A 14161-nucleotide genomic window follows, 5' to 3' on the forward strand; every position below is an offset into this window, starting at 1 on the left:
GTACTTAGAATTACCTTGCTAAAAACTAGTAGCAGAAGTAGCTGAAGCCTGTTTGTCATATGTAACAAAAATATTTCAAAGTCAATATAAATTTAACCATAACCCATCTAACAAAAAACACCAGAGATCATATATTAATGTGTTTTTTCTCTCCCTTTCTCAGTAGCCAGAAAATGTTTAAATCTAGAAAGAAAAGGATCAGATCCTTTAAAGCCTCATATGTCCCTCTTCTCATATAAAAAAATCTTATCAGGAAATTAAAAATTCAAAAATTATTTTTCTGTAGTTTTTCAAAATAAGTGTGTATTTCATTTATAATCTACAGTTTTATTTTTAAAACCCCCTCACAAAAGTCTCTTAATATGTTGCAAAACTTTATAAACAAGGTTGTAACTTTCCAGAGGGTATGTGCCAGGACCCTCATGAAGCCCCTACTGGAGTCTAACTTGGAAGCCAACTCAGGCACCCGCCCCCCCACCCCCCCACACACTGCTATTCAATACTATTGAGGTCACAGGGTTTACTGAAATTTGTTAAAAGCATGGAGAATAACCTCTGGGGAATAATTCTCTGGGGAAAGAAAGAGAGATTAGAAGATTACAGATACCACTGAAAGTATGTGTGTTCAAAAGTTAATTTGGTTATATTATCAAATTACAGTTCTTCAGGGAGCTTAAACTTGCTCTAAATTAGATTTGGGGAGGCACATCAAACTAAATAGTCTGCATAAGAGACTCGCTGACATAAAAGAAAAACACGGAAGACAAAGGGTTCTTAATTTGGGGAAGGATATATTCCAACTTGGGGGAAGGGTGAAGGCATTTCAGCTCTGAAGCTCGATCATGACATTTCCAGAGTCCTGCAGTCCCCAAGCGTGACAGGACAGATCGGAAGGGCCTGTTGGGCCTGGCTGGACTCTCCTGTCCCTCTGTCACACTGTGCGATATGCAGGCAACTGCAGTGTCAAGCTGGCAACACTCCTGAGGCTCTTGAGTGTTTATCAACTCAGTAGGTCAAAAGTCTGCAGACACTGGGTGGAGCAGCAGTAAGCCACAAAACTCACAGTTGTCCTCCTGGAAGGGGAAAGAGGGGGAGAAGGACACTGTGAGTTCAAAAGGAAAGTCTCAGAATTCTTTCCATTAGAGACAGTCTTTTCCTTTGTTAAAATAAAGGATTAGGATGGTCAACAGAGTACACAACAGAAATATAAATTCCTTTTAAAACTGAGCACTGGAATCAGGTGAGGTATGTGTGTGCTTATTTTATTAGCAGTTTTCAGATGACGCAACATCCCTATGTTAGCAGCAAAGGAAAAGTAAGCTTTTTCCATGTTACAGTCTGAATTCGGCTTACTAGAACCAGTGCAATGACAGAATTTGAAATACGTTATAAAAGTCATGTAATAGAAAAAGTCACCAATTTAGCTAGAACACATATATATCGAAGAGCTTAAAAAACATAATTTTAAGGAATTTATCCTACAAATGTATGCCCACAGATTGCTTATAGAGGTAATTTCAGAATCTGAATCATGTAGTTTGAGGGTCTTCTCCCACACAACAGAGGAATCCCATCTCAGACTCCTGCTTGGCATCTTTCTGCAGCGAGTCATGAGCCCTCTGATCCCAATCTGGGCAGCTCCAGTTGTTGGATGCCTTGTTTTCCCACCAGAAGTGCTATCCTCTGGTGAGGAGATATTAATCTACTGTTGTTTTCACAGGACCCCCTGTGCTGACTGTTTTCTCTTTTCTCCACCCCTCAACTCAGTCTTTGCCTTTCTCTGTAATCCAACAAGGTGACCTCTACAGACCCAACCTCCAAAGCTGCCTGATCACTGGTTTCAGGCTGAATTAGGACAAGGAAGGTATAGCAGGAGGGTAAAGGGCAGGAAGAGAGAAAAGTTGAATATTTTCTTTTTCTTCTTTTTTTATAAAAAGTCTAGTTAATAGAGGTATAGTTACATACAAACATACAATAAAATTCACCCATTTTAAGTGTACAGTTGAATGAGTTTTGAAATATATGCAATTATTTAACTAACACCACCATCAAGATATAAAATACTTCTCATATCCCCAAATGTTCCTTGTGTCCACTTGCAGCCAACCCCCATCCCCTAAACCCCCTGACAAGTCTCTGGTAACCATTGATAATTTTGTTTCTCCGTGAGCTTTATTTTTCCCTGGGCCACCACGATCCTCCAAAAAAGGCTTTGCCATTATTTCATCTTGGATAATCAAAGATCTCAAGGCAAGAGCTAGACCTACTTCTATGGGTTCTCTTGCCTTAGATTTTTGTACTAATCCAGGATTCCCTTACCAACTAGTTCCAGCTAGCTCCCCTGGATGGACCCTCCTGTATGGCTCTAGTTCTCACTAGGCTCCAGTCACACTCAACCAGGCAGTTGACAACTCTGCCTTAGCCTTCACTTCCTGCTTGCACAGAGTCTCACTTCCTGCAAGCAGAGGTGAGCGCTCAGGGCCTTCTTGGGTCTTTTCTGAGCATGCTCACATCCTTTTGCATGCACATGACCTTACATACCCCTAGGAATATGTTAGTGCTTTTCAAAGCCCCCGTGGAAACCTTAGTCTATTGTTTGCCCCAACAGTTACCCACTGCCTCAGGCATCTGTGAAGTTAAGCAATTGCCTATAATTGTTTTGACAATTTTTGACAAATACCCTCAGAGAAGAGGCTTTTTGCACTGGTGATCTCTGAGGAAATAAAGACAGGCTTGCAAGTAGGGTTTTTCAGTGAAACACCCTTTGAAGATGCTCCAACTTCCTTCCACCCCTTTCCAATTGTTGCCCCGCTGCTGGTTTTAACTGTGATGGCAGATTCTTGGTTTTCAAGGTTAAGACTAGAAGATGGGACTATAGGTTAAAATATCACAAAGGTCTCTGTTCTTTTTGAGATTCAGTTACTTTTCTTGAATAAATGCACTCTGGATTGCTGTAAGCCTTTTGTTAATTTCCAGAGTTCTGAAAAATTCAATTCTGACAAGTTTTGCCAGTTTTTTCATTGCTTTTATGGAAAGGTTGACTATTTCTATCCCACTCCATCTCTACATCTCTGACCAGAGCTTTTATTGGGCAGCCCCTCCTGTTGGTTCTAAGTCTCAACAGCCTCCAGATCTTCCTTTGTCCTTCATGCTAAAAGATTAAGAACGGTAAACCTTCCTACTGCTGTAAGTTCCCAGGTACTTTATCATCCTTGTGGGTGCTCTGAACCCTGCCTGAACTTCTGTAAATAGTCCTTCTCCATTAATTTCTCTTCAAAATCCCAGCTTCTGTGTGTTTTCTGGCCAGTACCCTGATTGATTTAGTAGGGAGTAGTCTAAGGAAACAGTCCATCAAAGTGGGATTCTGGGATTGGGTTGGTAAGTGCATGAATGACCTCATTACCAGGGAAAAATGGGACATCACTGATTACTCGAAGTTGTGGTATCACAATTACTCAAATTATCACTAAGACTGCCAGTGGAGGGTAAGGCACTGGGAGATCAAGTGCTGTGGCACTTGACTGCTGTGGCATCATGGTGAATTCAAAGATTGTGGAGGGAGATGGCTTCTTTTGACTGCTTTAAAAGATTCCCCCAAATCCCAACCCCCTTCCAAAAAAAAAAAAAAAAGATAAGCTTAGTGCCTTCTTGAACTCTCAACTCAAGGCATAGGTAGAGAATCAGAAAGTTTCTATGGTGGCTTTAAAGGAATTCTTATTTTATGAAGCTGTGGGAGGGACATGCCTGAGGCCTGAATGTACAGGCTGCAGAATCACATGCTAGGTAAAAGTATACTTATGCTAAGTCTCTTACGCTAAGGTAAAGGTTCTTGTGGAAAGAGGTGAGGACTTAAGAATTGAGATGGAAACCTTTGTGTAGACACAAAGCTAAGGACCTTAAACCTCTAATATCTCTAAACATTTCTTCACATCAGAAACAGCCCTTCTTACTATTAAGAAAACAAGCATTCACTTGAATAAAAAGATTTCACTGACTTCATCTGGTGTGGTTACCTAAAAAGGAAATTCCTATCTTCTTCAGGCAGGAACAATACTCACTGCCTCTAGGGCCACAGAGAGGGCAAAATCCCAGCATGATTCAGAGAGTTAATTGCAAGGGCTGCTCCTGGGAGAGATTATGTACATGAAGGAGTTGTAGAATCTTGTCAAATTTTATTTGCAGAAATCTGGAGAGTAAGCATGGAAATGGAGTCTAAGTATAATACATTAGCCAGTGAGAATAAGTCTAAGGTTGGATCAGGCCAAGAAGGGTGTTTCACGAGGCCTCAGCATTTAATGTGTTAGTATGAGTACCTATAATGGTTAATAGAAGTCTTGCTTCAGTAGAGGCCTACAGTCAATGAGACAGAGATGCTAGAACTTCCACTGCACAGTCTAGAGGGAGGAGATCAAAGGCTTAGAGAAATGGGAATGTTGAAGTGGATCCAATGTGGCCTAACCTGCTTAGCCACCACCTGGAAACCTCTGGGAGGGTCAGGAAGACAGCCCCTTCACTAAGACATTAATATATGTATTGGTGAGGGGAAATCAAACTGGAAGTAGCAAGCACATCTGATACTTAATATGACACATGCCTACTAGAGGTGAGAGAGAAAGCCTGCAAAAGCTCAGGTGTCTGCTACATTGGTAAAGTTTCAAACAGAAAAGAAGAGTTACACCCAGAACTGCCCACTTGAAGAAACAGATACACACTTGTGGGTCCCTTTGGATTTTGGAGGCAAAACACATTTTGGGAGCCCCAATCTTTCAAGGTCCTTTCTCTTACAACTAAAACACCCTGGTCATAATACAACAAACAAGCACTGGAAGACTCTGAAAGACATAATGAAGATAGACAGACTATGACCCTGGGACTTAAGAAGCAACACAGCAATGGTAAACTCCCGTGGCTTCCTTATTGCCTCCCATATACTTCAGATAGGATGCTGTAGGAACTTCCAACCCAGAACCACCAACAGGCAGAGTCAAAAAACCAAAAGAAAAGAAAACAAAACACAACAAAAAAAACAACCCCCCCAAAAAACTCCAAGAAAAGCTTGTTATCCCTATCCAAAGGATTAGGACAGAGAAATCCATCAATTTCTATAGAAAGTAAATAACTAGTTGCTTAGGGCTAGGTATGGGGAAAGAGAGAGGTGATAGATAAAGGGTACAAGGTTTCTCTTAGGGTGAGAAAAACGTTCTAAAATTGTCTGTGGTATTAGTTGCATGTTATCTGTGACTACAGTACAAACTGCTGATTTGTATACTTTAAATGGGTGAATTGTATGATATGTAAATTGTCTCAATAAAGCTGTTAAAAAATAATAGCACTAAAAGGAGAAATAGATAAACTCACAATTAGAGTGGGAACTTCAACTTCTTTACTCTTAGCAACTGATAGAACTACCAGACAGAAAATCAGCACGGGTGTAGAAGAACTGAACAACTCAATGAACCAAAGAATCTAATTGACATATACAAAACACTCCACCCAAAGGCAACAAAGTACACTTTTTTTTTTTCCTAAAAGCCCATGGAATATTCACCAGGACAGACTATATTCTGTGCCAAAGAACAAGCCTCACAAATTTGAAAGAATTGAAATTATATACAGAGAACACATCTGGTTTCATCTCTGACATAAAGAGCCTAGAAGTCCTCACTCCTGTTCTTACAACAAGAACAAGCTGAACAAATTGAAAATCAACAACTTTTCTCCACTCACCAGAGAACTGAGGTCATAGGGCAAACTGCAACTTCAAAATCTGGTGAGACAGGTACCTCCAGAGTCACAGCTGAGACTTGCTTACCTGGACAGAAGATGCTAGAATTGCTGGAGGCTGAGTGTGGACAAGCCTGAGAGTGAGATACTCCTGAGGCTGCAATGTTAGGGTGATATACACATTCTTAGGTTTTACCTACAGAAACCCTACAGGCTATCATGGTGAAAATCCGTAAAAGATCCCCTTGTTGCTCATTCAGGAAGAGAAAAAGAGTAGTCATTACGTAACATGTCCAGAGAATCCTCCATAACAAAGGACAGTTCTCCAGAGAAAGTTTACCAGAGCCTTATCCCAGGTGTGGAAGGGCATTCTTCCCACCCCAGCCCCCTTTAGCCTGCCCATCCCACCTAAGAGGGGAAAGCAAACTATGCAAGATGAGAAAAATTTATGAAGGTCACAGCCTAGAAATACAGGCCCACTAAAATAATGATATAATCATAAAATTTAGAACATTTCCCTCCCTCATTTACCACCAGAGTAAATGGCCTCCAGAATAAGGACAGTGGATTACAGATAAAATTGATACACAGAAATCTCTTGCATTCCTATACACTAACAATGAAAGATCAGAAAGAGAAATTAAGGAAACAATCCCATTTACCACTGCATGAAAAAGAATGAAATACCTAGGAATAAACCTACCTAAGGAGGCAAAAGACCTATACTCTGAAAACTGTAAGACACTGATGAAAGAAACTGAAGATGACACAAATAGATGGAAAGATATGCCATGTTCTTGGATTGGAAGAATCAATATTGTCAAAATGACAATTCTATCCAAGGCAGTTTACAGTTTCAATGAAATCCCTATCAAATTACCAATGGCATTTTTCATAGAACGAAAACAAAAAAATTTAAAATTTGTATAGACAAAAGACCCCGAAAGCCAAAGGAATCCTGAGAAAGAAAAATGGAGCTCGAGAAATCAGGCTCCCTGACTTCAGATTATAATACAAAGCTATAGTCATCAAAACAGTATGGTACTGGCACAAAAACAGAAATATAGATCAACAGAATAGGACAGAAAACCCAGAAATAAACTCACGCACCTATAGTCAATTAATCTATGACAAAGGAGGCAAGACTATACAATGGAGAAAAGACAGTCTCTTCAATAAGTGGTGCTGGGAAAACTAAACAGCTACATGTAAAAAAAAAAAAAAAAGAAAAGAAAGAAATTAGAACATTCTCTAACACCCTACACAAAACTAAACTCAAAATGGATTAAAGACCTAAATGTAAGGCTGGATACTATAAAACTCTTAGAAGAAAACATAGGCAGAACACTCTTTGACATAAATCGCATCAGTATTTTTTGCATCCACCTCCTAAGAGTAATGAAAATAAAAATAAACAAATGGGACCTAATTAAACTTAAAAGCTTTTGCACAGCAAAGGAAACCATAAACAAAATGAAAAGACTACCCATAAAATGGGAGAAAATATCTGCAAACAAAGCAACTGACAAGGGATTAATCTCCAAAATATACAAACAGCTCATGCAGCTCTATATCAAAAAACAAATAACCCAATCAAAAATAGGCAGAAGATCTAAATAAACATTTCTCCAAAGAAGACAAACAGATGGCCAAAAAGCACATGAAAAGATGCTCAACATCACTAATTATTGGAGAAATGAAAATCAAAACTACAATGAGGTACCACCTCACACCAGTCAGAAGAGCCATCATCAAAATGTCTACACACAATAAATGCTGGAGAGGGTGTGGAGAAAATGGAACCTTCCTACACTGTTGGTGGGAATGTAAATTGGTGCAACCACTATGGAGAACAGCATGGAGGTTCCTTAAAAAACTAAAAATAGAACTACCATATGATCTAGCAATCCCACTCCTGGGCATATATCTGGAGAAAACCGTAGTTCGAAAAGATATATGGACCCCAGTGTTCATTGCAGCACTGTCTACAATAGCCAAGATATGGAAGCAACCTAAATGTCCATCAACAGAGGAATGGATAAAGAAGATGTACTACATATATACAATGGAATATTACTCAGCCATAAAAAAGAATGAAATAATGCCATTTGCAGCAATATGGATGGACTTAGAGGTTATCATACTAAGTGAAGTAAGTCAGACAGAGAAAGACAAATATCATATGACATCACTTATATGTGGAATCTAAAAGAAATGATACAAATGAACTTGTTTACAAAACAGACTCACAGACATTGAAAACAAACTATGGTTACCAAAGGGGAAACGTGGTGGGGAGGGATAAATTAGGAATAACAAATACACACTGCTGTATATAAAATAGATAACAACAAGGATCTACTATACAGCACAAGAAACTACTCAATATTCTGTAATAACCTATATGGGAAAAGAATCTGAAAAAGAATGGAAATATGTATATGTATAAATGAATCACTCTGCTGTACACCTGAAATTAACACAACATTGTAAATCAACCATACTCTAAAATACAATTTTAAAATAAATTAATTAATAAAAATAAAAAAGCAAAATAAATAAAATCCCAGCACTGTTAAACCTTGGGTTCATCTTACTGGGCCCACCCAGGGGCCTGCAGGGGGTGCAGTGGGCAGTCCTGAGGGTGCTGGGGGAAGGGGGCTCACCATGCTCCTAAAGCTCATTTACCAACAGTGCTGCCTGGGCTTGACAGGATATTGAGGTGAGGATCTAGTTTTTAAACTATACAGGAGTATGGAAGAAAAGTCATGAGAAAATAGGAGAGAATGAAGAATGTTATGAGATAAATGCATTCCCATTAAAATTTTGCATTTAAAAACAAAAACAGCTGCAAGATGCAGGCTCTCTGAGGAGTATACAGGGAAGCCCAAAGTTAAGCAAGGAGAATCATAAAAGGACACTAAATGAATCTGAATTTCAATCTGAAGCCTCTAGTACCTACTACAACAAACATAAAACAGAGCTCAGCTCCTAGCCAGATTAAAATAAAATCTCATACTAAATGCCTATTTAGCTCAGTTCTTATTACCCAATATGTCTGTCTTTCAACAAAAAATTACAAGAGATGCCAAAAGGCAAGAAAAAGCACATGCTGAAGAGACAAAGAAAACATCAGAACCAGACTCAGATATGACAGAGATGTTAGAATTATCATAGGGAATTAAAAAAAAATAGAACAGAAAATCCACGATCTGTGGGACAATTTCTAATGGTGCAAGATATGCATAATTAGAATACTAGAAAGAAAAGGAGATAAAAGAGAAGAAGAGAAGAATTTGAAGTAATAATGGTTAAGGACTTTACAAAATTAATGACAGATCCAGAAACTTAACAACACTAAGCAGGATAAAAATCAAAAACAAAAACACTACACATAAGAAATATTATATTCTATCACTTATATGTGGAATCTAAACTATGACACAAATGAACATATCTATGAAACAGAACAGACTCACAGACATAGAGAACAGATATGTGGCTACCAAAGGGGAAGAGAGTGGAAGAGGGATGGATTGGGAGTTTGGAGTTAGCAGATGCAAATTAGTAAATATAGAATGGACAAACAACAAGGTCCTACCGCATAGCACAGGGAACTATATTCATAATTCTGTGAAAACCATAATGGAAAAGAATATAGAAAAGAATATATATATATATATATGTATATATACACACACACACATATATATATATATAAAACTGAAAATCACTTTCTGTATAGCAACATTGTAAGTCACCTATACTTCAATGAAAAAAAGAAATATCAAACTGGAGAAAACCGAAGAAAAAGGAAATCTTAGAAAAAAGCCAGAGGAGAAAAAAACGTTACCTATAGAGCAACAAGTATAAGACACAGTAGACTTCTTATTAGAACCATGCAAGCAAGAAGAGAGTGGAGTGAGATATTTAGTGTGCTCAAAGAAAAAAAAATCACTAACCTAGAATTTTATATCCAGTGAAATTATCCTACAAAAGTAAAGGAATATAAAGAAATTTTCAAACAAACTGAGAACTAAGGGAATTCATTGCCAGCGAACTTGTCCTGCAAGAAAGGTTGAAAGGAGTTCTTCAGGGAGAGGAAAAGGGTATAGGTAAAAAATTCAGATCTAGGGCTTCCCTGGTGGCGCAGTGGTTGAGAGTCTGCCTGCCGATGAGGGGACATGGGTTCGTGCCCCGGTCCAGGAAGATCCCACATGATGCGGAGCAGCTGGGCCCGTGAGCCATGGCCACTGAGCTTGCGCATCTGGAGCCTGTGCTCCGCAATGGGAGAGGTCACAATGGTGAGAGGCCTGCGTACCGCAAAAAAAAAAAAAAAAAAAAAAAAAAAAATTCAGATCTAAATAAAACTAGGGATGACATGATACTATATATAGAAAATTCTAAAATCTCCACACACACACAAAATTAGAATAAATGAATTCAGTAAAGTTGCAGGATACAAGATGAATATACAGAAATATGTTGCTTATCGATACTAATAATGGATTATCAGAAAGAGAATTCAAGAAAACAATCTCTTCTACAATTGCATCAAAAAGAATAAAATGCCTAGAAATAAATTTAACCAAGAGGGTGAAAGACTTATACTCTACAAGACATTGATGAAGGAAATTGAAGATGATACATATAAAAGATACCTTCTTTTCATGGATTGGAAGAATTAATACTGTTAAAACGTCCATACTACCCAAGGCAATCTACAGATTTAATGTTATCCTTATCAAAATACCCAGAACATTTTTCACAGAACTAGAACAAATAATTCTAAAATTTACTTTTTTAATCTATTTTTTTCATTTAATACTTTTCAACTTGAATTTTAGTTTGTCAATAATAATACTGCCATTCCCACCTTGTTTGTTTGTCTTGTTTTGGTGTAATTTAGCTTTTTGTCTTCAAAAGTTTAAGTAATTTTGTCTTAAGGTATTCTTTCCTCTCTTGCTTTCACCTTCTCTCTCTCTCCCTCTCTCCCTCCCTCTCTCTGCCTTAACACAACTTAAGACATAAGAATCTCTTTTGAGGAATTGAATCCATTCACATTTATACAGTAGGTCCTTACTAGTTATCTGTTTTATATATAGTAGGAGATATATGTCAATTCTAATCTCCCAATTTATCCCTCCCCCCTTGCCCCCGGTAACCATAAGTTTGTTTTCTACATCTGTGACTCTACTTCTGTTTTGTAAATAAGTTCACTTGTGCCCTTTTTTAAGATTCCACATATAAGTGAAATATGATATTTGTCTTTCTCTGTCTGACTTACTTCACTCAGTATGACCACAAAAGATCCTGAACTGCCAAAACAATCTTGAGAAACAAGAACAAAGCTGGATGCTTCCTGACTTCAAACTATACTACAAAAATACAGTCATCAAAACAGTATGGTATTGGCATGAAAACAGACACATAGATCAATGGAACAGAATAGAAAGCCCAGATATAAACCCATGCACTTATGGTCAATTAATCTATGACAAAGGAGGCAAGAGTATGCAATGGAGAAAAGACAGTCTCTTCAGTAAGTGGTGCTGGAAAAACTGACAGCTACATGTAAAGGAATGGGATTAGAACATTTCCTCACCCCATATACAGAAATAAACTCAAAATGGATTAAAGATCTAAATTTAAGACTGGAAACCATAAAACTCCTAGAAGAAAACATAGGCAGAACACTGTTGACATAAATTGCAGCAACATTTTTTTTGGATCTGTCTCTTAAGGCAAAGGAAACAAAAGCAAAAATAAACATATGGGACCTACTTAAACTTAAAAGCTTTTGCACAGCAAATGAAACTATCAACATAATGAAAAGACAACCTACTGAATTGGAGAAAATATTTGCTAATGATATGACCAATAAGGGGTTAATACCCAAAATATATAAACAGCTCACACAACTTAGTATCAAAAACAAACAAACAACAAAAACAAAAACCAAACAACCTGATTAAACAATGGGCAGAAAACATGAATGGGCAGTTTTCAAAAGAAGATATACAGATGGTTAATAGGCACATGAAAAGATGTTCAACATTGCTAATCATCAGAGAAATGCAAATCAAAACCAAAATGAGACAGCACCTCACATCTGTCAGAACATCTATCATCGAAACGTCTACAAATAACAAATGTTGGCAAGGATGTGGAGAAAAGGGAACCCTAGCACACTTCTGGTGGGAATGTAAATTGGTGCAGCCACTATGGAAAACAGTATGGAGGTTCCTCAAAAAACTAAAAATAGATCTACCATATGATCCAGCAATTCCACTCCTGGGTATACAACCAAAGAAAACAAGAAAAGATACATACACCCCAATGTTCATAGCAGCATTATTTATAATAGCTAAGATACAGAATGGAATATAATTCAGCCATAAAAAATAATGAAATTCTGCCAGTTGCAGCAACATGGATGGACCTGGAGAATATTATGTTAAGTGAAATTAGTCAGACAGAGAAAGATAAATACTGTGTGTTATCGCATATATGTGGAATCTAAAGAATAAAACAAAGAATATATATAACAAAACAGAAACAGATTCATAAATATAGAGATCAAACTAGTTATTACCAGTGAGAGGGAAAGGGGAAGGGGTAAGATAGACATAGGGGATTAAGAGGCATAAACTACTATGTATAAAATAAATAAGCTATAAGGATATATTGTACAGTACAGGGAATATAGCCAGTATTTATAATAACTTTAAATGGAGTATAATCTATAAAAAATTGAATCACTGTGTTGTACACCTGAAATTAATGTAGTATTGTAAATCAACTATACGTCAATAAAAATAAAAACATTCTTCCGAATAAAATGAATAAATAAATAAATAGGAAGGTTGTTGGAGAAAGAATAAAGTTAAATAAAATCTTTTATTTTTATAATTTTCAATTGATCTAAAAATTAACTTGTTTCACGTAATAAGGGTAACAATGTAGCATGATTACAACAGATGAATAGTGAAATGAATGACAGCAAAGGTATAAAAGGAGTATAGGTATAAAAGGTATCAAAGGTATAAAAACTTCAACAATGAAAATAAAAATACAACATATCAAAAATTCTGAGACATAGTAAAGCAGTGCTGACAGAGAAATTAATAGCTTTAAATGCTTAAGTTAGAAAATAGGAAAGGTCTTAAATCAATACTCTAAGTTTCTACCCTAACCTCCCCCTCCAAAAAAAAAAAGAGCAAAATAAATCCAAAGCTAGTAGGAGGAAGTAAAGAAGAGAAACCAATGAAATTAAAACCTTCACTAGGATTAACAAGATCAATAAAATTGATAAATCTCTAGCAAGACTGACAAAGATTAAAAAAGGAAAACACAAAATAATATAAGAAATGAAACAGGTGATATTAATACATATTCTGCAGTCATTAAAAAGATATAAGGGAATACCTTAAACAACTTCACACTAATAAATTTGCCAACTGAGAACAGATGAATCCCTTGAAACCCACAAACTACCAAAACTCAACCAAGATAAAATAGCCCACCTGAATAGTCCTATAACTATTAAAGAAACTGAGTCTGTAATTAAAAACGAGAAATTTCCAGGTCCACCCAGATTGTTTCACTGGATAATTCTATCAAACACTTAAAGAAGTACTAAGAGGAATTTTTACACTGTCTCTTTCAGAAAAATAGGAGAGGAGGAACACTTCCCAGCTCATTTTATGTGGCCAGTATTACTCTGACTCTAAAACCAGACAAAGAGTACAAAACCAGAAAACTACAGACCAATATCTCTCATGAACAGAGATATAAAAATCCTCAAGAAAGTGTTAACAAATTAAATACAGAAATGTATTCTAAAAAGAACTATACACCCCAATCAAGTGGGAGTTATTCTGGGTATGTAAAGCTGGTTCAATATTTGAAAATCAATGTCATCCAATACATCAACAGGTTAACAAAAAAAAATTAGTATGATATCAATGAACTCAAAAAGTATTTAATGAAAGACAACATCCATTCATGATTAAAAAAAAAAACTCTCAGCAAACCAGGAATAAAGGGGATCTTTCTCAATTTGATAAATATTTGATAAAATGTACTGCTTACATCATACAAAATGTCCATACAAAATGGACAGTGATGTCCATTTTCACCACCTTAGTCAATAAAGCAAGAAAAAGAAATAAAAGGCATACAGACTGGAAAGGAAGAAATAAAAACTATTCCTACTTTCAGATGACATATCTACATGGAAAATGCCAAGGAATCTATAAAAAATACTCCTAGACTCTTAAGCAAATTCAGCAAGGTTGCAAGCACATCAGATCAAAACATAAAAATTAATCATATTTCCGTATACTAACAATAAACACATGGAAATTGAATTTTTAAAATATAATATCATTTATAATCACACAAAGAAAGTGACATACTTGGGCATAAACTTAAA

General features: G+C 36.7%; 1 protein-coding gene across 2 annotated transcripts in view; it reads right to left on the reverse strand.

Annotated features, from left to right (window-relative positions):
• Positions 1–349: 349 nt before the first annotated feature.
• LRRC28 (leucine rich repeat containing 28) overlaps positions 350–14161 on the reverse strand; it is a 185868-nt gene continuing 172056 nt past the window's right edge. For both annotated transcript variants that reach the window (XM_082837704.1, XM_082837705.1), the window contains exon 10: positions 350–1073. In XM_082837704.1, coding sequence (XP_082693830.1) covers positions 1001–1073 — 73 coding nt within the window. In that variant the 3' untranslated portion in view covers positions 350–1000. The remainder of the gene's footprint in view (positions 1074–14161) is intronic.

This window comes from Leucopleurus acutus (assembly GCF_964270905.1).
Source record: "Leucopleurus acutus genome assembly, chromosome: 1".
Taxonomy (NCBI): Eukaryota; Metazoa; Chordata; class Mammalia; order Artiodactyla; family Delphinidae; genus Leucopleurus; species Leucopleurus acutus.